General features: G+C 37.8%; 1 protein-coding gene across 5 annotated transcripts; it reads right to left on the bottom strand.

Annotated features, from left to right (window-relative positions):
- On the bottom strand, nucleotides 1-27412 carry b3gnt2b (UDP-GlcNAc:betaGal beta-1,3-N-acetylglucosaminyltransferase 2b). Of its 5 annotated transcripts, XM_079633814.1 has the most exons (4): nucleotides 18098-18194; nucleotides 8246-8305; nucleotides 7558-7688; nucleotides 1-3769 (listed from the first exon to the last, which is right to left on the bottom strand). In XM_079633814.1, exon 4 carries the CDS (start codon nucleotides 3749-3751, stop codon nucleotides 2546-2548), a length of 1206 nt encoding a protein of 401 aa, XP_079489940.1. In that variant the 5' UTR covers nucleotides 3752-3769; nucleotides 7558-7688; nucleotides 8246-8305; nucleotides 18098-18194; the 3' UTR covers nucleotides 1-2545. The 5 variants fall into 5 exon arrangements, with proteins under 5 accessions (XP_079489940.1, XP_079489937.1, XP_079489936.1 ...); XM_079633811.1 differs by lacking the exons at nucleotides 8246-8305; nucleotides 18098-18194 and adding an exon at nucleotides 27259-27412; XM_079633810.1 differs by lacking the exons at nucleotides 8246-8305; nucleotides 18098-18194 and adding an exon at nucleotides 18252-18358.

Raw genomic sequence — 27412 nt, 5'->3', positions numbered from 1 at the left:
TCAATTTATTCCATTTATTATAAGAGTTAAATCAAAAAAGGTAGACAGATGCGACAAAAACAAGTGTGCCTATTCAATTACAAAAGACTGACAGACACATAATTGATCAGAATTATTAACAGGCACATTTTGGTAGCAATGTTTGCATGCTTGACAATGTGTTTTTGGTAAGAGGCGTTGTGATATACAAACAAATAAAAATAGAAAATAATCAGCATATAAATATGGCAAAAAAGTAGTTTGAATGTTCTTAAAAAGGTGATGTGAAGTGAAATAGGCTACCTGAAAGCCATTACAGTTTCAGAAATGTCATATATAGACATGACTGAATAAATGAACAACTCCAAAATACAAACTGAATAGTTAAAAAGAAAAGAAAAAAGATTTTACCATGATCATACTCCTGAGTCTGTATATACATACCTACATTAAATACACATAAATACACATACACAACTAAAGCCATATTTTACCCAACACATTTTCATTTTAACATCCAAATATCTTACTTACATAAAGACCAAATTGTCATTAAGGCATTACCTAAATAAACCAAAAGATCTTCTGGTACACAAACAGCATAAGGCAAACAGTTCATTCTGCAATGTTATGCACTGATACAAAAACCATCAATCATACAACAACAGCCTGTGCAGTTTGAGAACCCACTAGAGTACAGTAAATACCAGTGTATAAAACTTGTATAATCTACCTCTGTGACCAATAAAATAGTAAATACAAGCTTTTCGTACTGTACATTAACACATGTAAACACTTTTTGTTTTCTCACCAAACACAAGATCAGGCTGTTAAACGGTGTGCAGAGACGACATAAAACACACATCCTTCTGGCCCTCGTTCCTCATAGCTGGGTGGACAACTTAATATTAAACAAGACAAATATGACACGAAATTGATTGAACTCCTCAGCAAACAAGCAACGAGGCAGACTGACAGATAAGACTTAGACCAGACACAGTCAGCACAGCCTTAAGTCTGATGATTACTAGGCCTTTGCCTCTTTTAAAAAAAACAAAAAAAAAGTATTTGACCTATTAGTTGACTGGAAGGCCACATGCATGATTTAAATATTCCATCAAGATGAAAGCAGGTTATGAAAAATGTCCAGTGTTCATTAAAAAAAAAAAAAAAAAAAAAAGTACATATGCAGACCAGCAGGTGTCACTGTAACAGTTGAGGGCTGCTGTATCAAATTCAGTACCATAATGAAGTCATCCAGCTGAGACCATTTCCTGGCCTCTTTATGGGAGGAAAAATACAACAATAACATGAACAACAGCAACAGGCTTCATCTGGGGCTGGAAATTTGGCTGCAAGGTTTCATTCATTTAGTCAAGAAGGTAAATTGTGAGGTGCCTTGATTTCAAATTTAAGATGAAACCCATCGCCTTTCATTCGCGCTGTACTTTCATATTCTTGCTTTTTTACAACCATAATTTTTTGACCAAAACTCTGGAGCACATCATGAGAAGACTTCGAATCAGATCAAAGAGGGAAACAAGCGTTTGGTCTGCTTTTTCCAGCAGAGGAGTGAATGATTTTATAACTTTTACACATTTCTTTGATGAAATGGGCAGCCTTTTTTTTTAAAAAATACAAAAATAAGATTAAGACAAGCAATTGATTGTCGGTTTCTGCATAAGAATCAACCTAGAAGGAAGAGACAGCAGTGCATTAAAGTCAAAAACACATATGTAGAGGTTTGGGTAGGCAACCTATATTTAGTTGAGATCAGAAACTGTAGTACCCACAACCAGGGCTCTAAAATGAGCCAACTCTTTATAAATCTAAACACACGTGTACATTTTCAGACTGTTTGTGTGCAAAACAGGACTTCATTCGCATTGCTGAGAAATAAAGCGGCAAGTATGGACAGTGAGATTATGCTTGTGACGGCCGCATAGATGCTTTAAAAAAGGTTTGTTAAAACTTTGAACATGTCAGTTCACTTGATACAACATCTCTCCCATTGAGAAAAAGAAAACTCTTAAAATGACTAACCAATATTTGTGCTCCGGTGAGCAGTGTATTGTGTGTTCATGTCCAGACCAGCTGAACTACATTTCCCACAATCCTCAGCACCTGTGACCTCACAACCAGAGGGCAGTGTATAAATACTTGTAACATAATTAACAGAATTTGACACAGTCAAGCCATTGCAATACTGTATAGGTAGCAATTCAGAGCCACTTGATAGCACATTTGAAATGTAGAAAGCCCATCATTGCTCCAGACCATTGACATGAAAATATGCTAATAATAAATCATAATAGAACAACGGTAAAACATTAAAGGGATAATTCACCAAAATGACAATTCGGTCATCATTTACTCACCCTCATGTTGTTCAAAACTCTATGACTATTTATTCTGCAGAACACAAAAGAAGATATTCTGAAAGATAAGATTTTTCAGAAAGTCAGTCTTACAGGTTTGGAACGTCATGAAAGTGAGTAAATGATGACAGAATCATAATCATATGGTGACCTGTCCCTTTAAAGCAGCCAAACCCTAGAGCAGCAGTTCAGTGACAGTTCAAGGCTGGGTCATTCAGCCAGGCCCAGATTTTGATCATATTTTGAGGACTTCTGGGATGCACCAGCATCAGACTGTTATAGGCACAGGCATTATTCCGATATTTCTCCTCGATATCAAAGGTCCTGAAGCCTTTGTGCTTCTCAGGTGCGAGACCCAGTTTCCTAAGGCACATACCTGTGTAGACATCATCAATAGGGTAGAGGGGCACCAACCTCGAGACGTTATGAAGCTTCTGGGTCAGCTGTCCCGAGAACAAATAACCGCCCCCGCCTGCATACGCAGGGTACGCACCAACGAATACGCTCTCGGGGATAAAATACTTGACCTTTTTGTCTCTGTGTGGGCCAGCATTAGTAATCACATCCCCTACAAACAGTTCTTTGGCTTTGGCATGAGAAAGACCGCTTAGGAAGTCTATAATGCGGATGGTGTTAACAAAAACATCATCATCCCCCTTGAAGATGTAACTGGCTCCTGGACAGCGGGTGCTCAGCCATTCCAGGAAAAGCACCTCCTTAATGGTGAGGTTGAAGAACGTGTCCCTAAAGTCCCATTGAAGAATATCTCTATGCATTGAGCTCTCATGGTGGAGCATATTTGAGAGATCAGGGAAATAGTCTTCCATGGCTGCGTTTCCAAGAAGAAACACTGTAACGACCGTTCTGTTTGCAAGGCGGCCAGCTTTGCCCCACGACTCGCGGATAGCTTGACGTCGATCAAAGTGCGGGACTAAAGATTTAATAGCTAGGAGGAGGAACGGTTGGTCTTTGCATATGTTTGGCTGGTCCACCACGATGGGATAGGACCTGCATCGCAAATAAAGCAGGAAGTCCTTGAAGCGATCCGGTAAGGAGTTGAAATCCTTGACTTGGGTGGTCACCCTGAAGTCTGGGTCACAGGAATCAAGACTGACCGTGTCGTTTAGCCAGTCTGGAAGTTTATCAATCGTGAAGTTGTGTTTTTCTAGGTTGGGGTTGTTGATGGGGTTGTTGATGTAGTTCAGCTGTTGCTGCTGGCGATTCCAGTAGGCGTTATTCGGAAGATCTTTTGCCCAAAAACGCTTCAAGGGAACCAGATTCTTATTTTTGTTGCTGTCGCCCTTCCCAGAATTGCGGGAGACCTCCACCACTATGAAGATAAACACCGTTGTCATCATCAACATGACCTTCACCTTCCTCCGAGGTCCCTGCATGGTGTCAAATCTCACCACCTGAAAAGCAGAGACAAAAAAAAAAAAAAAAAGACATGGATCAGGACCTGTTAAGACAAACTTAAAAAAAAAAAAAACACTTCCTCAATAAATATGGTTTACTTACAATTTGATGCTGTCATTGAAGTGATACTGACTGTATTCATGCCATATATTCTACCGTTCAAAATTTTGGAGCCAGTAATTTTTTTTTTACATGAATGCTTTTATTCAGCAAGGATACATTCATTCTGATACTAATTGATCAAAAGTGACAGTAGAGATGTTTATTACAAAAGATTTCCATTTCAAATAAATGCTTATTTTTTACTTTCTATTCATCAAAGAATCAGAAATAAAATGGATCACGGTTTTCACAAAAATATAATGTATAACTATTTTCAACATTTACAATAAAAAAAAAACATTTGTTTCTTGAGCAGAAAATCCACATATCAGAATAACTTCTGAAGGATCATGTGACACTGAAGACTGGAGTAACTGCTGCATTAAAATTCAGCTTTGCCATCGTAGGAATACATTACATTTAAAATGTATTCAAATAGAAAACAGTTGTTTAATATTGTGATAATATTTCACAGTATTTTGGGTTTATTGATCAAATAAAAAGGCTTGACGAGCAGAAGAGACTTCATTTAAATAAGAGAATAATCAAAAATACAGAGAGAAAAAAAAAAAGTGTTACTAGGCTGGCCTGGCCCTGTACTATTTCACTCCAAAACAAAGTTTCCATTACAATAGATTCTGCATTACGACATGTTTTGTTGAATCGTTTACAATTGAAAAAAATGTTGATTGCAAAAAACAACCTTCTGAATATGTATCATTTAATCACAAGCAATAGTTTACCGGTTCATTTAGAATCAGACAAACACAAAGTTCTGGCATGACACTCTAGATGGTGCAGGCTAATAGGTCCTTTTACTCTCCCGTTCATAATCACATCATTATCTACAGGGCGCAGCTGATTGGTTCCTGCTGTATCAGTACAGTAGCGAATGAGCTCACTGCTCAACCTCCAAATACTTGGGTAGCATTTGCCTTAGCAGTGCTGCATGCTTTCAGAAATCCTCTGAAATTCAACATCTAAGATAAGTGCATGGGTTTTTTAACCCCTTATATTGGCATCGGCCCACAGCCATTACATATTTCAAACAGTAATATCGTATACTAAACCTAAACTAATCTTGACAAACTATATATCATTTGAAAGCTTACAACCTCTAGTTTACATATTTGGTGACCGATTTTCAAAATAAATTAGAGGAGCCGTTATATATCAATTTACAACAAGAATATTTCAATACTCCTAAGGCTTGTTCAGACCTTTATTTTGAAATAGTGATGAACCTGAAAAATCATGAAAGAATGGTAGAAACCTCAGTTTGTTTTCATGCCAAGAGTTCAAAAGATAGCATCCATTCAATTCTTTTAGAAAAAAAAGGTCTGAAAATGTTTTAAATTAAAAAAATAATAGATTCACCATCTGTGATGTGGCAAAGAGCTATAATGCACATACGTGTTCTTTTTGTGTTTCTTAGAAATTGAATTAATTTTAAAATCTGCCAAACCATCCTATACTTCTGAATAGGATGTCTACTTCATAAATTGTATGAAAATTGTAAAAATAATGGTTCAGATCACTCAAACAACATATGGAAATGGAGGCGCCCTTATATGGGCAGTAATGTCAACTAGTGAAAAAGTTTGGTACTGCGCCCAAACAAAATCTTACTTTTGGAGATATCAACCTAAAATTTGAAACCCAACTTGTTCAGATTTTTGGAATTTATTTTTTTGCATTTTTAGAGTCCTCCAGGTTTTGAAAATATATATATTATATAAAATATGAATAATATTTTTTTAACATTGTACATTTTCATAAACTCAAACTTCTATAACATTTTTTCTGTTTAACTCTCTTAATTTATTTCACTTCTACAAAGCAGAAAGAATTCCAAAGCATTCTTGAATTACAAACATTTAAGTTCGGAATGTGCATTTTCATGTCTGTTTAAAAAAAGGGGGGTGCCGCTTAAGGGGTTAACGCTATATCACTATGTGTATTGTGTAGTCTGCTTAATCCTTATGAACCAACCATTCATTAGGTTTAAATCGTGTCATGTCAACAGTCCAGATTTAATGCTTAGAGCAGTGGTTCTCAACTTTTTTTTGGGGCAGCGCCCCCTATCCAAAATCAATGTACCTCAGTCCAATTCAAACCACTAACTTAGTGAATTTTGACACAGTTTCATGAATCTTTTTAACGGACCAGTACACGAGTCATTTGTTTGTGAATAAGAAATCGTAGCTTGCGCTGCATCCAGAAAACCCTGCTATGCACTCTTAAATATATAACTAACTAAAGGCACTTCACGACATGAGATGCTATCTGGGTCAACTGCAGAAAACTGCAAAGCTTTCGGTTTCAATTTTTTACCTGCCTTACCTCTTACGGTTTTCATTTCCTAGGATAGATTCTCTTTCACCAGAACAGTTGACAGTTTCAATAGGTTTCTACTGAACCACATGCCACAGAAAAGTGACGCAAATAACCACAACGTTAATTCCGTTAGATGACTACATACATTGTTTCAGAGTTTGTTTGCATGCGTGTGTGAATGTTTGCAACTAAATTCTTGAGTACTGCATGCTAATAAGTCTAAATGTCAACCATAGATGACTTCATGAGAGCCTGTAAGTCGAGAAGACAAACTATTAGTAGAAACAAAGACATCAGTTACTTTAAGAACATGACCCCATTTCAAGCTAGGCCGTTTTAAATTTTAGACTTTCAAGCTAAAATTAAACTAAGTGAACCTCTTTAAGTGAACCTCTTTATGTTTTACTCTATATGAGTTAATGCACTAGTTTATAAAAAATACTTTATTTGGAATGCCTTGGAGTAACTGTCTTTAGACAAACAATCTTTAAGAGTTTTAAATTTTATTAAACTGACAATTCACACTTACTAAAGGTTAAAAGGTTAATCAATACTTCCACCATTTATTCTGTACATGCCCCTTTCCCATCCACCTGTTGCTTCTTTCACCATCTCCTCACTCTTTCTCTTGTTTCATTGCTTTTGTCTCCAAGCAACCCCTTTGCTCTGTTGCACATGGCTTCTCTCATTTATTCAACTTCACATTCTTCAGTTTAGCTTACATTCCCATTCTCCTTCCCTCTTCCTGCTCTACCTTAGCCCATTTTCCTTTCAATCTTCTCTTATTCTTTGTACACCCCACCCCGTAACTCTCTAAGGGATACTAGTAAAAGGCCCAGTATCGCTTATGGAACAGCGCTGTATCCGAGTGCAGGGGTAGTCTAGTTTTACACGTATGGGATAAAGGACTAAATTTAGAGTGGCCTCATGGGCCAGCTGGCCGCTGGGATCAGTGGTGATTTAAAGACTACATATGTCCCTGTCAGTGAGCCATTTATTTTCAACGAGAAACAACATTATCTGTATGTTTCGACTTAAATGCAATGCCAATTTCCTTGGTTTCATATTTCTGAATAAAAACATGAAGCATTTAAAATACCCGTTTCTCATTTTGAATGAATTATGATTAAATATTGTATACAAGAAAACAAAAAAACAAATTCAATATACAGTATTTGTCATTTATGGTCAATAGAATATGGTTTATTATATAAATATCAACATCAGTCACCATGCTCTCAAAGTATCAGCAGTGGACAAGTGAACACGATGAAATCAATTGATACAATCAAACTGATTGTTTCTCAAGATAAATTACTTTGGGCCAAAGTGTCTACATGTTTACCTGTGCACAGGTGAGACGGTGGAGGGTCCAGGTGTACGGTGCTCAGCTGCTAGCAATTGTTTTTAGCCCATCCTGACAAACTGGCAGAGCAAATCACAGAAACAAGGATGATGTGGCGAGGAAATCCATATCTGAGGAGAAAGAAGAACAGACATGTTATGCTGCTGCTGCTGCTGCTGTAATAATGGTTACATGGAACATTAGAGCCTAAAACAGCAAGAGTAAACACAGTCGGTTCACACACACAAGGATTGGTTCAGGTGGTCTGACCTGGGCAAGTATTTGTTGGCATTGCTTGAATTGATCAGTAGAGAGAAAAATATCAGTTTCATCTTTGAGTGACTGAAGGTGTAAGTGTTCCTTTTCACAAAAGTGCAGCAAGCTACAAGCTAAACAAGTTGTCAGTCTCTTCTGCGAAAAAAATAAATAAATAATATACATTTATTTATTTGTCAATGTGCTGCTTGTATAGCAGTATATGAAGACTTCAGATGCAAAGTCCCATCTGAAATGTCCTTCTAGAATGATAATTTTTATCAAGCTTGTATGTTTATGTTCAGTTATTTCACTTCAATGGCAATGAAAATTACCTATTAACTGTCATTTAATTGAAATTATTGAACTTAAATATACAGTGGGAAGAAAAAGTATTTTATACACTGCCAATTTTGCAGGTTTTCCCACTTACAAAGCATGTAGAAGTCTGTACTTTTTATCATATGTACTCTTCAACTGTGAGTGAAGGAATCTAAAACAAAAATCCAGAAAAGTAATTAATACATTTTTAAGTAATTAATTTGCATTTTATTGCATGATGACATAAGTATTTGATACATCAGAAAAGCAGAACTTAATATTTGGTACAGAAACCTTTGTTTGCAATTACAGAGATCATACATTTCCTGTAGTTCTTGACCAGATTTGCACACGCTGCAGAAGGGATTTTGGCCCTCTCCTCCATACAGACCTTCTCCAGATCCTTCAGGTTTCAGGGCTGTCGCTGGGCAATACGGACTTTCAGCTCCCTCCAAAGATTGTCTATTGTGTTCAGGTCCGGAGACTGGCTAGGCCACTCCAGGACCTTGAGATGCTTCTTACGGAGCCACTCCTTAGTTGCCCTGGCTGTGTGTTTCGGTCATTGTCATGCTGGAAGACCCAGCCACGACCCATCTTCAATGCTCTTACTGAGGGAAGAAGGTTGTTGGCCAAGATCTGGCGATACATGGCCCCATCCATCCTCACCTCAATACGGTGCAGTCGCCCTGTCCCCTTTGCAGCAAATCATCCCCAAAGAATGATGTTTCCACCTCCATGCTTCATGGTTGGGATGGTGTTCTTGGGGTTGTACTCATCCTCCTCCTTCCTTCAAACAGGGCAAGTGGAGTTTAGACCAAAAAGCTCTATTTTTGTCTCATCAGACCACATGACCTTCTCCCATTCCTCCTCTGGATCATCCAGATGGTCATTGGCAAATTTCAGATGGGCCTGGACATGCGCTGGCTTGAGCAGGGGGACCTTGCGTGCGCTGCAGGATTTTAATCCATGACGGCGTAGAGTGTTACTAATGGTTTTCTTTCAGACTGTGGTCCCAGCTCTCTTCAGGTCATTGACCAGGTCCTGCCGTGTAGTTCTGGGCTGATCCCTCACCTTCCTCATGATCATTGATGCCCCACGAGGTGAGATCTTGCATGGTGCCCCAGACCGAGGGAGATTGACTGTCATTTTGAACTTCTTCCATTTTCTAATAATTGCGCCAACAGTTGTTGCCTTCTCACCAAGTTGCTTGCCTATTGTCCTGTAGCCCATCCCAGCCTTCTGCAGGTCTACAATTTTATCCCTGATGTCCTTACACAGCTCTCTGGTCTTGGCCATTGTGGAGAGGTTGGAGTCTGTTTGATTGAGTGTGTGGACACTGGACAGGTGTCTTTTATACAGGTAACGAGTTCAAACAGGTGCAGTTAATACAGGTAATGAGTGGAGAACAGGAGGGCTTCTTAAAGAAAAACTAACAGGTCTGTGAGAGCTGGAATTCTTACTGGTTGGTAGGTGATCAAATACTTATGTCATGCAATAAAATGCAAATTAATTATTTAAAAATCATACAATGTGTGATTTTCTGGATTTTTGTTTTAGATTCCGTCTCTCACAGTTGAAGTGTACCTATGATAAAAATTACAGACCTCTACATGCTTTGTAAGTAGGAAAACCTGCAAAATCAGCAGTGTATCAAATACTTGTTCTCCCCACTGTATGAGCTTGATAATGCTCATTTTAGAAGAAAATTTCAGATGGCACTTAGAGGCTTTTGCATCTGAAATCTTCATATATTTACGGTCCTCTGAAAATAACTCTACATACAGCCATTATGGTCAAAATAGCTGGCAACAAAGGTGAGTACACCCTAAGTAAACGTGTCAAAACTGTGTCTAAAGTGTCACTATTTTGTGTGAGCACCATTGTTATCTGCCTTAATCCTCCTGACCATGGAGCTCACCAGAGCTGCACAGGTTGTTGCTGGGACCCTCTTCCACTCCTCCATAATGACATCTCGGAGCTGCTGGATGTTAGACACATGGCGCTTCACCACCTTCCACAGGTGCTCAATAGGGTTCAGGTCTGGAGACATACTTGGCCAGTGGCCACTCCATCACCTTCACCTTCCTCAGCAAGGCAGTGGTCATCTTGGCGGTGTGTTTGGGGTCATTATGCCGTTCGGACCAGTTTCTGAAGGGAGGGCATCATGTTGGAATCCATGTTTCCCTCAATGAAGCGCAGCTCCCCAGTACCAGCAGCACTCATGCAGCCCCAGACCATTATGCTGCCACCACCATGCTCGACTGTAGGCAAAACACACTTTTCTTGGTACAGCTCACCAGGGAATCACCACACATTCTAGACACTATCTGAGCAGAGCAAGTTTATCTTAGTCTCATCAGGCCACAGTTCCAGTAATTCATGCTCTTGGAGAGGTTGCTTTCAGGAAACTGTTTGCGGGCTTTCTTGTGAACCAGCTTCAAAAGAGGCTTCCTTCTGGGACGGCAGGCATGCAAACTGACTTGTTACAGTGTGCGGCGTATGGTCAGAGCACTGACAAGCTGACCTTCCGCTTCTGCAACATCTAAAGCATTGCTGGTAGCACTCATGCGTCTGTTTAACCGAGCTTCTGCGCCTGACGCACAGCACGAGGACTCAACTTCTTTGATTGATCCTTGCGAGGCCTGTTCCGAGTGGAACCGTCTTGGAAAACCTCTGTATGACCCTGCACAAATTTTAACTGCTCTAATACAAGATACAACTATTTGTATGGTCCCGTCAAGCAGACAAAAACATGATGAATAGGACATGTGGCTTTGCATGGTTAAACGACGTACAGCTATCATCACTTAGGGTGTACTCACAGCCAGTATTGTAAAAATAGCTGGCAACAAAAGTAAGTTAAGTTATTTTCAGAGACAGACAATCTGCATTAATAGACAACGTTATAGGTAATAGTGGCCCACAACTGATTAGCAGAAGTATTAATGATGCGAGTAAACTAGCTAGCAGGAGAGCTACACAATATAAAACTCAAAACTAAGTATTTTGAACACCGTCTTTCAAGAGCAAGCGGTGTGCGAATCCTGCATTGAACTCCGAGATTTGAGAAGCAGTCGTCAGTAAAATGAAGGGAACACAGCAAACGTTTAGGATTAGAATGCTGTGGTATCATGGTAAAGATTAATTTAAACCACTGATTCTTCACATGCTTGTCCTTGGGCAGTGAAAAAAAAAAAAAAAACTGGCTTTACCTTCACCTTCACATTGTAGAGCACAGCGTCTCCTCGACATTATGCTATCCATGCTGCACGCGCAATAAGTGGGCGGGCAATTCGCTCCGTGCACAATACGGCGACCGTTGACGTTCGAAAACCATTGTATTTCATTCATTAATCTGACTATGCATCCGTGCATTTAATTGCCATTGGCTCGTGTGATAGTAATATGGATCTTGGTAGTATTTTAAGTTATATAATTGATTCCATAAACAACTATAAGAGGTCATTTTCGGCTTTCTCCGGCTCCCTGCACTGGGCGTAATGCGAAACCTGGAAGCCTCTAACCGCACACTCGCTGTTCGGAAATCAAACATGGCGGCCACGTGCAACTAGGTCCATATACTAATGTTTCGTCTTGTCGTCACAACGAAACGGCTTATGACTCATTTGAAAAACACTTCATTTCATTGACTCAATTGATTCTTACTTTCGAAAGAAATTGATCACAACTTTATACACGGTGCACTTTCAGATTTAAAACTTTACATGATGCGTTCATTCACTTCGAGCTATGTTGTTACACACTACATGAAAGGTCATTTTCAAAAATCCATAATAGGGGACCTTTAAGCAAACAAAGGCAACGTCAGGGAAGCTGAAGGTCAGTAAATTTACAATTTCTTGTTAAAAGATGACCTGCAGGGCAAAAAAATACTTTTGAGGGCACTTATGACTTGTGCAAGAGCTGCAATCCAGGCATTCAGTACATTTGCTCCTACTTAGTGCACTTACGGTCAGAAAGAAACTAAGCTGCAAGCATCCCCAGGAGGTGAAGTCTCTTATTAATAATTAACACTACGTTTGCTGTGTAAACAATGAACTGAATCTCTCCGTGCCTCACATCACCAGACTAAACACTCAGACAGATCCATTCACAAGCCCTTTACAAACTGTTTAACTGGATTGTAAAAAAGCAGCTGGATTGTAAAAGTGAATGCATTTGCTGTTGAATTTCAAGAATTTCTGATTTTTAAAACCAACTCCAATATACGACTAACTTGTTGGTTTACCACCAGCTAATGGTTAATAAAGTATGTAGCCTACTTTTAAAAAAATTATTGCATGCATGTTTGGTTGTCTGTTTTGCATTCTAGTCTCCTAGGAGGAGTAGCGGCACCTGATGTTATCTATTTTTGGACAGTAAGAAAGAAAGAACCTGTAGTATTGTTGTTTGACAATGCAAAGCAGAGTGGAGTTGATTACAGTTGCCAACCAGCGTGTCACGCACACAGAATTCAAATGGCTTACACTGAAAGAAATAATTTTGTGGTGAAGTAAATACTACAGAATAATACAATGTAGTTTCTACATGAAAAAGTTAGTTTTTTAAATTCTTGCCTAAACTAAGTAAATTATATTTTAGTACTCAATTCAAGCGTGTAGAAATTAAAGTGTAAATATCAACGTTATAAAATTACTCAACTTTTCTGATACTGGTGTTCCCATCATGCACTGGGCCATTTTTTCACTGTTTTCCAGCTGTATTTACACCGTTTTATCATTGCCTTTTGTTGTTAGCATTAATAACTTGCCATTTTGTGACTTGAGTTCATAGTCTACTAAAAAAAAAAAAAAAGACACATTCAAACACAAACTATCCATCAAATGTTATCGTCATATCGTGAAAGTTTTATTTGGCAAGGTTTTGTACGCAAATGCTTTTCAGTGCAGTTGTAGTTAAGTTTTTATAGCTATTTCTTACAGCATTTTATACTAGTTCTCCTGGCTTTACTAAATTTTTTAATCTTTAATCAAGACATGAAGCTGTTTCTGTACTGATGCCTTAGCAAGATCCAAATAAATTTGTTTCCATTGAAATCCCACCAAAAGGAACCCTACTATGATATATGGTTCAACAAGTCACCAAACACAACACCAAAGGCGTATACCATACAAAGTAAAAAAAGTTATAAGGTTAATAATTTCCATGTTAATAATTTCCCAACAATATGCAAAATTATTAACATGGCTGAATAGGAAAATTGGAATTTAGTTTGTAAATGTCTCAGTGGCCAATTACTTACTAATTGCAGTAAAACCTACATTTATTCAGACACCTTCAACATTTATAAAATTATCACAGTTTATTCACTATATTTTAGAAAATGGTAATAAAATATGATTAACTCAAAGAGTTATCAAATCAGTTAATATTTCACTGGTCTCGGCCATCCTTCTGTTACTGTCTTACAAATGAATTAAATTTAACAGCTGACAGCTATTCAACCCAAGTACACTATTAGATAAAACCAATTTAGGTCAACAAATTGCCAACCAATGCTTAATTTTGTTTAGTCTGTGGAATATAAAGGTGGCATTAGCAGTTAAAAAACAAAACAAAAAAAACACTGTCAGGTCAAAGTGTCTGAATAGTTTTTGTCCCAAATGTTTATACATTTTACTGGTAGTCCACTGTATGAGGTATTTTTGGGTATAACGTCAGATTTGCTATCATCATTTAAATAAATTAACTCTAGTGTCCGGCACTATCTGATGTCTAAATAATTTTTGGGCTGGTGTGTCTGTGTATACACATACATGCATGGATACATACATACATACACTCAAACCAAGTTTACCTTCACTGCAAGTGAACCTGTGTCTAAATGTAGTCTGGGTTTCTAAGTTCTTTTGCCATCCAAACTATGCTAAATACAGCACAAATAGCTTTTTTTTTTTACTACTGCCTGTTACATTTTAAGATCAGACCTGTGACCCAACAGTTGAGAGCCACTGTTCTAGTTCACAAATGATAAACAAGAAACCATGAAGCAGGAACATGTGACGTGTATGAATGAGAACAGAGCAAATTATATTTAGCTCCAGTTGTTTAGAAGCACTGTATATTATTCACCCACCCACTGATGATAATCTGTGTGGGACTTCCAGTCCACTGACATTTTAGAAGATTAATGTCACACATGAATAAAAATGTTTGGGGCTAAACAAAAAGCAAACTGATCACTCTGTGATGAACTATCTTGGCTCAGATGCATGGTGACTGTAAATTAAATCAATATTAAGAAGGGAAGGATTGCAAACTCCTCTGTGTATAGAGATAAAACACCCTTAGTAATTGATCACAAACACATCAACTCAAAAAGATGGACAAAAAAAAAAAATGTATGCGCATTTTGAAGTATCGCAGAAACTAGTGATGGAAACGGCAAATTTCAGGGGGGAAAAATCCCTTAATTTTGCAAAAAAAAAGTTTACTCGCTCCCTTGAGGTGGTATTTGACGTGTGAAAAAGAGTTAATGCGAATAATGGGAGATAATGCATTTGCCGAATAAATTCTGATGTAGTGAACTTCATACCCACTTGACTAATCGGATGTTTCCGCTGATGGCGTTTTATTTACTGTTGGTTAATAGGTTACCAAATGCCTATATCACCGTCATCCACTTAAACAACTTGATGGAAACGCAGGTAATTCGCGTAGTTTTTTTGTTTTTTTTCGCGAACTTTGAAAAGATTCGTTTCACGTTTGGATGGTAACCCAGCTAATGACATGAAAAACCGAGGTCCAAATGACTAAATTTTCCTCAACACGAAGAATGTCCCAAAATTAAGACCTACACTCTACTATTCAGAAGTTTGGAATTGGAAGATTTATTTGAATGTCTTTGAAAGTTTGTTTTGAATCTCTGTTGCTTAATATTGCTGTATTTGTTCAATTGACCAAATGCAGCCTTATGAATTTTTTACAATTTTTAAAATTTAACAGCTCAATTTTTTTATTTTAAAATGCAATTTATTCCTGTGATGGCAAAGCTGAGTTTTCAGCAGCCATAGCCTAATATTTTTGTGGAAAAAAAAAATATTTTTTATTTTTAGGATTATAGAAACTTCAAAATAACAGTATCTACTTGTCTTTATGGTCACTTTTGATTTTGAATTTTGAAATTTTGAATTTAATCCATCCTTACAAAATAAAATAATTTTAAATATATATTAAAAAAAACAATTACCCCAAACTTTTGAATAGTGTATGAAGGAAGAAATGAGAATAAAAATGACTTGGGGGTTATCTTTTACATACACAGCTTATACAAAAACCTGATCTCCCCTTTAACAGTCCAATATGTGAAGTCACTTCAGAGCAGATTTCCTGGAAGAGGGCGAATTCTCCATCACTGAAGTTAATTGTCAGGATTTGGGTGGAGTATTTCCCATGTGGCAGCTAAATGGAACGCATGTGACCAAAACAAAAGTACATGAAAGTGTGAGGGATCTTAAAAACACATCCGAAGAACGCCACCAGGAAGGTCCCCCACCCACCCCCGCTGAAACTGACTGCATGCTTGCCATTTTCTGCAGTGTTTTCTCATAAGATAAGCCACTACACTTTAAACATACTGTAGGTTACTTTGAAAATGCTTCGGTTTAAAAACAGGTAGAATGAGACAGGCTAACATCTTGGGGGCACAAGCGTACCTTGAAGGGGATTCCTAAAGTCATTATAATGAGTAAAACTCCAAGGGATTTTCCCTAGTTAGTCAAAAAAAACCTTGACGCAAACTGAGCACTACTTAGTCTTCCTACCCCTCCTGCTCCCCATGCACAATGACTTTAGAAGCACAAAGAGTAATACTTCATTACTTCTTACCTTAAGTCAGTCTTACCTCTCAAAACAAAAGTTAGTCCAAATGAACTGCCACAGCCTAGGGCCTAGTATGAGGGTTGTGCGAAGCTCAAGCACAGACTTGATGAATACTACATTCCCTGAGAGCATGCAATCTCTCTGTAATGAAGACAACGTTTTACACACTATAGTGAAAACCAGGCAGGAATGAACCTCATTCTGACTCCAGACTCCGTTAAAATCCCTTAGATGGACAGGCTGTAAATAGTTACCATTATTGTGTGGGTGTGTCATGCAATTCAAGGGATATTCACCCATGAAATTTAAATGCGGGTTGCCTAAATGTCAGTTAAGAAGCTTTTGCTCAGGGCTCCCGTGACCACAAAACAAGCACATACTATATGAGTTGGAAACTATTAAGATACCACTATAGGAAAATTTTTATATTATGAGTAAACTAGTAAATGATTTATGGATATCTGTTTATTCTAAGCACACGCTTGTCTGATGCTTTAAATGCTTAAGCTCGTTATAGCAAGATTGATTCTGATTGGCTGTCAATGTTTTTATCGTTCATCAGCTGGGGGGGGGGGGGGGAAATCATTCTGAGAAGTGATTCCAGTGATATCGTTTCTGTGTAATTTTACTTAAAGCTGTGGTGTGGCCTCTGCTATTCTTTAAAACTGAGAACAATTTTAGAACTATATCTTCATCTTTTATAGTTATCTTTGGTGTGAACACCTTTAGTCTGGGACTAGGCATAAGCCTTGTCTGTGAAACCAGGGGATAGTTTCTCAATTTGCTGGTATGATATGCTCAACCAACACCAACAGCAGACTGCAAAGTATAAAGCTCAAAATGCCAACATAACCAATCATCAAAAAGAAATATACATTGACTAGAAGACATGTAATCATTTTTATAATGGGTCACTGCTTTCACTTTCGAGTAGTCCCAAGTAGGATGTAGGACTAAAATGAGTAGGATGACTTTTTTTTTTGCAGTAGCTCTCTTTCTTCTCTGTGAAAGGTCATTCAGAATCAAACAGGTCTAAAGAAATGTTCCTGGAAGTGGCCACTGATTTAATCTTTATGCCCTTTTTTTTTGCCTCTTCAGGGAACAGTCTGAATACATTTAGATTACAAAGTATTACTGATGAAAGCAAAAACTTAATGTAATTTAAAAAAAAATACTGTTAACTGACAAACAACAAACAGCCTAAAGCTTTTAGGGAAACAGGAAGCAAAAAGAATACGTTTTATTATGAATTCTTATGGCTGGACTTATAGAGGGGAAGAACAAAACTGGAAGAGTTTGAACTTTGTTTCCCTAAAACTATTAACTCTCTGATTCACTCTCTCCACCTCACTTGAGTGCAGGAGTCACAAATGCAAACCACATGCAAACAAGGACCATACATAAAACTGTGAAAAGTGTTTGGGTAAAAAGCAATGATTGTTATGAGATTAAATGATGCATTTAAAAGTTAAACGGGAAGAAGAATGAGCTGTGCTAAATCAACAGTTACTCCATAGGCTATACCAACTGTGAAAGTAAATTCATCCCATGTAGGCTACAGACACGATTAGGCAGGTCACAACTTGATAAAGATCACAAGTGGGCTGCCTACAAGGCTAACGAGGATTCAAGCAAATTACAATTATACTTTAAAATGGATAACAGGGAACAAATGATATCCATTAATGTGAACTACTATTAAACCTAATTTGATTTGACATATAACACAGATATTTGTGTACAAAACATAGCCAACACCGTACGCAGTTTCCACGGGCATGCACCCTGTCAACGACTAACTAAATTTAGACTGTTTTGGAGTAATTATTTCTCTGAACCAGCTAACAAGATGCTTACATTTCCTGAAGATGTTTACTAATTTTTAACCTACATTATGCAATCTGTGATTGTAGCTACGTTACCTCTCCCCAGGTGACGCCAAACAACAACCAAGCGAACTTTACTTTAAACCGGGGAAATGCTAAAAACAAGCCCACAGACACTTTAACTTTATCAGAAACACGATTTGTAAATTGAAACCGTTCACACCTTTATCTAAACAAAGATGTAGAGCAAATAAAATGCGGACTGTTTTAGCGGACCTGCTAACGTCAAAACTCACCCGCACGCGGAGGAAAGTCTCGCGCTCCTTACACAACATGAAAGTTATAACCGGAACACACAGTCTTCTTCAGACATCTTGCTATCAAACAGCGGACACCGAACTGATTGAATGCAACACTTCAACCTTTTATCGTTGTAAAAGTCATCATTACCTTTCAGCTCCAGCTGTGAGAGAGCGCGTTCACATCCTGTCTGTCTCCAGATCTGTCCATGATGCATCCACTCCTCCCATTTCAGTGTAAAAAGCACAGGGCGGGGTAAAAACCTTCCTTACTGTTTACCCCACATTTACCAAACATTCATTGTGTTTACAGAGCTCTGTTCCTCACTGGAATGAAAACTTGATTACCTAGTGTTTGCTTTACCTGGAAAGGTTTTCTTATAGCCTACTACAACTGGTTGATTTATTTGGGGTTCAGGACAGGAGGCTAAAGGTTAAACTCTGGCGAATAATGTAGATTGTAAAAGGTAGTAAAATACTAGTCGTGTTTTGGAACTTGCAGGTGTCTCTAGCTAGTCAAAACTTTGTTGGTAGACCATCTTGGATCAGCAGTAGGCTAAACCAGCTACCATCTGGACCAGGACCAGCTAAACAAACTGGATTTTCCAACAGGGAGTAGCCTAATGAGCTGTTAATTTAGATTTTTTTCAATGCCACCCCAAAACTCATCTAACTACCCCGACCAGAATGCAATACCAGATAAGACCAGCTAACCAGTTTTTCACCAGGGATGTGTTGAAACTCACAGGGCTCTGCTGAATTCCCTGCACCAAGTTGGCCGAAGTAGCCTAAGGTCAGATGTTATGCATGACTCTACTGTCCGTCACAGGGGGACATAAATCTCAGTTTCCATTATTTGCTCACCACAGAACAAAGTTGTTCGTGCTGCCACCTGTTGTCTTCACACAAAAAGTATCTGTTCATGTTTATTATTCTGTCTTTATTAGTTACAAGTTTATCCTTTCAAAATAGGATGTCTCATTAGGAACAATAGATGTGTTAGGGCGTGAGCTGAGGGAGATGTTCTCTCTCTCTCTCTCTGTTTAGTTGTCATCATAATACACAGGTGGGGCTTTGTCTGTGACTTCAGTAAACAGCTGTAAGTTCCTCACAGCGGGTTCTAGGAGGAGCATCATATGAATCCACCAATCACAACGTTGAGAATGTATAAACAGGCTATACCTCATTTCTAATACCACTAGTGCAACTTATACATATTCACATTTCTATTACAAAATACACCACTGTTCCAAAGTATGGGGTGGGTGCAACTAATAATAATTTGATACTTTTATTCAGCAATGACGCATTTACAAAATATTTATATTTCAAATAACTGTTTTACTTTCATTAAAGAACCCTGATAAAAAACTGTTTCATTGATGAAAATAATAAGAACTCTTTCTTCTTTAGCATCAAACCCTGCAAACTATCTGAAGGATCATGTGGACCTGAAGACTATGGTTTCTGAAAAAGTATTTGCCATCACAGGAATAAATGCCATTTTACAATATATTAAAAAAGAAAACAGTTACTTTAAATTGAATTATTATTTCACAACATTGCTGCTTATTGAGTTTCGTGAAAAAAAATCACTCAAGTGTCATGAATTCCACAAGTTTGCACAAAACTTGATCATCTTCTCAAGCTTGATTTGAGATGACCCAGAGCATTTTGTGCTTCAGTAGATTAGAACATTTTGATCTGTTCAGTAAGAGTCACAACTCACAAGATCAATTTGATTAGATTAGTGACCCAGAAATAGTGCATCAACCTAAATGTTTCTTTCATGTTTCTTTATCATTTTTCAAAATCCTAAACTTTTTAAATCTCAGATCTTCAATGGGGTTTCAGACTTTTGGACACTATACGAATGTGACACGGAGACCAACCTTTCTTTTACCCCTCTGAGTTAAAAATAGACTTCCCTGTATAGACTCTAGACCACAGAATAACATAGAATGCCTCCTAACATATGTCAGTCATGTCTGCTGCATCATTTCTGGCTTGTTTGCATGCCAGTCATAGCAGCAACTTTAGATCTATATGCAAAGTCTGAACTGGTTATAGCATGTGGAATGCACATGGGCCACAGGGATCTCAAAAACATCCACACCAGTGATCTATCAAAAAGCCCTTGATTTACATTTTGCTCAAATCTGAGAGTGTGTCTCAGTAAAACACCCACCCACACACTGACCATCAACAACAGAGAGATGATTAAAAGCAGATAATACTGCACTGTTTTGCCAAGCTAAAAGGGTAGATGAGAGGAACTGAATGGCTCATGGGTGATAAAAGAAAGATGTCAAGAGTGCTCTGTTAGTGTGATTAGATTAGTTAGAGAGGGTCAGAGAGAATGTTCAAGCCTCGCGTTTTGTACCCTCAAAATCCCATTGAGTTTATTCTCAGAGCCTGTTTCCAAATTTAGTCTATTTCAAACAAGTTTTTTTCTTCCATTGATGATGTCATTCACAAGGCAAATAAATGGATAAGTCTATACATGTGTGTCAGAGTTCACCGTTACCAGAAGCCAGTGATTATAGTGTATAACTTTTTTAATATGTACATTTTTCTTACAAAAGCACACTCAGAAAGCCTTTATTAACTCCCTGGAGCCGTGTGGAGTATTTTTATGATGGATGGAGGCGCTTTTTGGGCTTCAAAATCTCAGTTACTATTCACTCCCTCCCATTATAAAGCTTGGAAGAGCCAGGATATTTTTTAATATAACTATAAAGTGTATAGCTTAAAGAAGAAAGTCATATACACCTAGGATGGGTGAGTAAATTATAGGATCATTTTAATTTATGGGTGAACCAATAAGACTTCTGTTGTGCAGCAAAGGATTGTTGAGCTTCACAAAATAGAAAGTGGCTGTAAGAAAATAGCTAAAGCATTGCCAATTCCCATTTCTACCATCAGGGCAATATTTAAGAAGACCTCTTTGTTTATATTTACCAAGGGTACCAATGATTCTGACCAGGATTGTATTAATAGCCACAGGCAGATGTTCAAGTATGTGAGGTCATGTGAAAGTGTGTGTGTGTGTGTGTGTGTGTGTGTGTGTGTGTGTGTGTGTGTGTGTGTGTGTGTGTGTGTGTGTGTGTGTGTGTGTGTGTGTGTGTGTGTGTGTGTGTGTGTGTGTGTGTGTGTGTGTGTGTGTGGGTGTGAACATCCTGTTGTTTCGAAACTAACATGGCAACTTATAAAATAAAATGATAATGCAGTGTAAAAAATAAAATGTCAAGCCTCCACTGTTCTCTGTCAACACTGAACCTTCTGTATAACAAACGTATTCTACAGTAATCAAAGAAACAGTTTCCTGGAGCAATGTCCACAATAGTTTATATGGTGGGATTTTAACAGTACCCTAAAGTTGTAGGTCATGTCTATGTGAGATTGAAACCAAATTTGTGTCTTTAATCTTGACCTTCAACAAAATTCAGGAAAAAATAAATAAAAATAAAGAAATAGGAAAAATAAATGTGCCTTTCTCCCACAAAATATGTTTATCAAAAGAGCAAATTAAAGTAAGATGAAAATATAGAAAATGCTTTTTTTTTTTTTTTTTTTTTTTTTGGTGAAAGTATGTCTATGTGTGTAATGGAGACCAGTTAGAAAGAGCTGTGTGAGTAAACCGCACTCTCCTGGCCTCAAGGGGTGCACTAGCGACCTAGCATCCTTGTTTGAGTGCCCAGACTGCCCACCATGCCGGAAACGCTGATTTAAATCCAGGAGTGCAAGTAGAACCGGAGGGGTTACAGGTGCATGATGGTAAGAAAGAGATAATGTGTTGGGTTTAGAGTAATATATAATAAAAAATAGTGTTTTCTGACAAATGAAGTCATCAAGACATGTAAAAGACTAAAGACACGCAGTGAAAAAATGTGCTCTGGAAAGACGTGGATGGGGTTGTTTTTCCGACTGATTTTATTGCATTGAAGGAGTTTCCCTTTTTTCCCTTCCTCAAAATTTATGCGATGAGAGTATTTAAATCTATCATGCAAGGTGATTTAACAAGGTTTGCGCTAGTCAATCGACTGGTATTATTCACCGCCCGAAAAAGCATATCTAAAACTAGATGCTAATTTGCGCTGCTCGTCAGTAGATCACGCGATGAACTTTCCACTTCCATCTGCACATTTTTTGGAATTGCGCTCCCACGCTAATTTGCCCCATTTAGTAAATCTGGCCCAAAATCTCCTGATAACAAAAATGCGCACTTATTATCTCTTAACTTTCCCTTAAGCCCAGACTCAAACATTAAAACCAAACATTAGCACGCAAATATTTTCATGCTTATAATGCATTCACTGTTTTTTGTAGAGGCCCAGTTAACCATTGCAAAACTCTGTCTGGAGCTCCCAGGGAAAATAATAAATGACGATTAATACACTCTAAAAAATATTGGGTTGTTTCAACCCATGTTTGGGTAAAATATGTACAAACCCAACCGTAAAAAATAAAACATTTTAATAAAAATTTTAAACCCAACGGTTGCCCCGAACATGGGTTGAAACAACCCAGAATCTTTTAGAGTGCTATAATTCTGAACATTTATTCTTCAGTTGCGTGTTGCATAAAATTGTAAAGCAGTCTTGTATATGTAAATCATTCCTGAGCATACCATTGTTTACTGACCAATACCTATAGGTCTACAATTGCACATGGCTTGGCAGTGGTTCTTGTCTGGTTTCTGTGAAACTCAGGGGAAGTTTCAAGGAAACATCCACTGGTGTGTCTTCACAGCTTGCGTGCATGTTTGATTATCAAACACACAAAAAAGCCAATGCTTGCATGTATTTACTTCAAAAAAATTGTATCATGACCCCCTTCTGCATTATTAGATTAAGCAGTAAGCAAGGTTAAGATGTTAATCCACCAAGACATGCTGAGAAGAACAAAATGTGCTTTGTTCTGTGGTCTTGTGGCCAGCTCTCCTCAAAGGCCATTAAGCACTGAGCAACTCAGTGCTGTTTGTTTCGCATGCTTACATGTACCCAGTACAGTAGATTTCCAAATGTTGTTGGTTCTATGAAACCCTGTAACCATAGAGATGTTAAGGAAGAGAGCGTTATCATCACCAGGGGAGACAGAACCACGGAAACGGAACGAGGGACACTGAGTGTATGTTCTGTACACAAGGCCCCTCCTTAAGCATTTTCAAAGAAAAACCTGGCGTCCCTTTCTGATTGCTGCTTTGATATGTTGTCGCATTGTTCCAAGACAAATCCATACCAAGACCTTGTGTCATCTCAGAAGTGTGAGAAGGTTTGTTGTTGTTTATGAGCTCTCAAAGCATTTAAAGCTGCCCATGGATACAAAACCGATCTCTCGGCAATTCGTACAAATTTTACGAGGTGGCTAATTCGTACCAATTCATACAACCTTACTCGTACGATTTTTGCTAAATCGTACATATTTTACGAGTTGCTAAATTCGCATGAATTCGTACGAATGACCCACCCCTGACCCCACCCCTAAAAATACCCATCACGTGGGTTTAGACAAATTAGCCACCTTTTAATCACTCGGACGAATTCAGACGAATTGGTCGTGAGATAGACAGAGCAAAAGACAGACTACTGTTTTCCATTTGAGACCATTAGCTCTGTTTTCCCCCGAGGGTTGTCTTTTTAATAGACATTAAGCACAGACTATTACGGTAGGCCCAATTTCCTCCATGACAAAAAAAATGTCATCATCTAAGCTGTCTGTGGTCATACAGTGTGTCACACACATACACAGTGACCGTTGTGGTGGCGCTTTCAGTTGCATAAGAGGTTTATTTGGGCATTTTCACACTATACCGTTCAAAAGTTTTGGACCAGTGAGACTTTTAAATGATTTTGATATCTAATATATTAAACAATGTTAACGAACTGACACATATTTTAAAGTGTTACCAAACAATGACGCAAATAAACACCACTGTGATACAGTAAAAACAGTAATATTGTGAAATATTGTTACATTTTAAAGCAACTGTTTTTAATATATTTTAAAATGTAGTTTATTGCTGTGATGGCAAAGCGGAATTTAATGCTTTGCAGAATAAAAGTATTGATTTCCTTTTAAAAGCATTGATTTCCTTTTTTAGATAAGGGATATAAGGGAATAAATGAATAATAATAATGAAAATTTTGAGCATAAAAGCAAAAAGGTAAATCAGTTGTCTTTCATTTTCAGGTTCATACAGAAACTATTGTGGGAAACATTGGCTTGTCAATGCCAAAATAGAATTATTTGAAAAAATAGCAATGTTATTATATGGTGACCTATTATATGGTGACCCATATATTGATATAATATCATATCACCATGCCCATACTGATTCCCACCCCTATCATGATGTTCATGATTTTAGATCTGGGACATATAAGTTCCCAGAGGCATCTCTCACTCTCTCTCTCTCTCCCACACACACAGCAGGGTAGTGTTTCAGATTACAGAGACTTTGACAACAGAGTCCTTCTACACAATCTGCCACACCTTTAACTCATTAACACTGATCAATAATGCAGCGCTCTCAGTTCATTTATTTCACATTCAGTGTTGCCAGGACAACACAACAACCGCAGCATCTGCCACAGGGGAGATGAAAAGATCAGTCAGAAGCAATCAGAAAAAATATATATGATTAAGAGATGGGAACTATTGAATAAAAGAGCCAATTATATTCTAATTTGGCAATAAGTCATCATATAGACGTAAAATATCTCCCATCTATGTAATTCAGTTTGAGAATCTTGCCATGTACCAGATGCCCCTTGTCCAAAGCCAATTACAATTCACTATCCATGAACACAACTATAGGAACCTGACATTGCCGAAGAGAACAATGGTGATTGTGCTACCAACAAGCATCTATGCCGTTTTTCCCGCTTCTTTTGTGGTTCTTTGCTGTTAGTTTAGGTTGTGACCTCACTCAGACTCAGGGTCAGTACCTCATCGTCTTTTGTAACATCAATCCACCAGATCTGCCGGATCTCCATACTGCTGACTATGGAGTGAAAAAAGAGCTTGTCTTTCAGCCTAGTCACTGAATCCAAGTGGGCGTTCTTAGTTCTCTCAGGCACAGAGGACCAGCTGTCCTCAAGGGGAACAGTCACCTGTGCCTAAAGAATTTGGCAAAAAGCTGCCGAAAACAATAGAACTTTATCTTCACACTGGCTGAACATTTATATCTGGAACTGCATCTTTACAGAATACCCTTACAAAAAAATAAGTATACTTCTTACAATTAAGTTCAAGAATATATTTTTAACAACACTTTAAGTATACTAATATCAATGTACTAGTATAGACCTTATGCGCCAGAGAAACAAGGGCGCCGCCATCTTTAGAATATTGTCTTTGAACTTCCGTTTTGCGGTCGCTTTGTGTATTTCAATGGGATCGCTGTCCAGGAGTAACTAGCTTTTAAAGTGGATTTACTTAATGTAAAGTTAACGAAAGTTATCATGAGGATTGTAATGTTTGAAGCAGATGTCTTAACAAATGTCAATAGACCGGGAAGATTTTAAAACGAGCCGTTCATTCATAAATACGCAAAATCGCTGTGAAAATACAGACCGGAAGTCAAAAGACAACAAGTGCATGGGCTGATGCACTTTTTAGTGTCTAAAAGTATACTTATGAGTACTAGTAACTACGTTTTTTGTTTGTACAGCAAGTTTACTAATACTTGTACAACACTTTTTTTTGTTTATGAAAGTACAGCTTAAATAATTCCCTCTCGAAATAAAGGCAAGTTAAGATGGTCGAGAGCTTTATTGCTGCTCATTTTTATTATATTTTACATAGACAAAGTTATGGGAAAATCAATAATTATATGTAGTTTGGCCCTTCATTTTCAGTGAAGACTAAAAGCAACAGCAGACAATGACATTAGAGAATTGTGCTTTCAATCATTTACTGACAATAGATTATAGAATTCAAAGAATTCCAAGATCATTTACTGAAAGTTCTATATCATTTATGAAACAAAAGTTTTGAAGGTCAATAATCACAAATGAGATCTTTAGTTCACATCTAATTGTCTCACTCAACCACTTTTCAGTAATGAGATTAATGCAGAGTAAATGGAGACTTTCATGTCTTGCTTTTTCTGCTTCTCAGATTTATATAGTAAGCTCACTTGTTTTCTCTAGAATTACAGAAGATATCTCAAAATTAAAGTATAATTATATACATAATGTTTAAATTTCAGTCAGACTAAACTAATAAATCATCATTTTCAATTTCATCATCTATATAGCCCAACTGAAATCTGCCAGTCCAGACTTAAGGTAAGGTTACATTTACTGTTATTTAGTCATTTAGCTGTTGTCTCGCACAGTTGGCCTTGGCATTGAGCGCATACGCAGACAAACATGTGACGGACGCAATACAAGCAAAGGTATCATGAATACAATCTGTATCAAATTTTTGTTTTGTGCATGTATACTTGCCAGATTGAATACTTTAACTTGATTATCATTTAAATGTACTTGTCGGTGTCACACATTGTGCTCAGATTTGCTCTCACACACACAAATAAAAAACTTCTGCAATTATATGTAATAGATTAGGAAGAATATAAACTCATTATCTGAGCTCTCCTATCCACATTAAGGTCATAGCTCTACTCCTTTGTCAACAATTCTAATTTATCTGGATTTTAAAGGTTTAGAAACATCTGAGACTAACTGAAACATTACTAAGAACTGCTGTATGAAATTAGGTCATCAAGGCTATTCATATTTCATTATGAGCAGTACAAGATTCGGATCACATGTTTTAAGGAAAGTGATCTGATGACTGCTTTATAAATAAACAGGACTTGCACCAATCCTAACATCCCAAGTCAACACTGCATAATGAGAGTTCAGCACCAAACTCCCTAAAGAACATGAGACAACAAAAGGATTTCCAAAAGTTTAGCTGATTTAAAATGTGAACAATGGACTTTACACAGCACCTCCCTTCTGCTTTCTCTCTCCCTTGCCCTCTCCTATACGCAGCACACAATCTCTATCCTGGAAAAAGAGAGCGATCCCATAAATATAAGCCCTTTTGATTTCCAGCAGTCATGTAAACAGGCCTGGGAAGATTCTTAATGTTCCATAGACAAAGAGAGAGAGGAAGAGGAAAGAGCGCAGTAGTTTACTCACTGTTTACTTTGTCCAGACTCCTCTCTCCAGCTATAAAAGGCAAAAGTCTTCAGCCTTGATCTCACTCCCAGCCAGCTGAAAGCTCTTCACATCCTCTTGACCATGGTGTGTGTGTGTGTGTGTGTGTGTGTGTGTGTGTGTGCGTGCGTGTGTG

The sequence above is a fragment of the Phoxinus phoxinus genome (genome assembly GCF_949152265.1).
Source record: "Phoxinus phoxinus genome assembly, chromosome: 13".
In the NCBI taxonomy this organism is placed as follows: Eukaryota; Metazoa; Chordata; class Actinopteri; order Cypriniformes; family Leuciscidae; genus Phoxinus; species Phoxinus phoxinus.
This window is presented reverse-complemented; position numbering and strand designations above follow the sequence as displayed.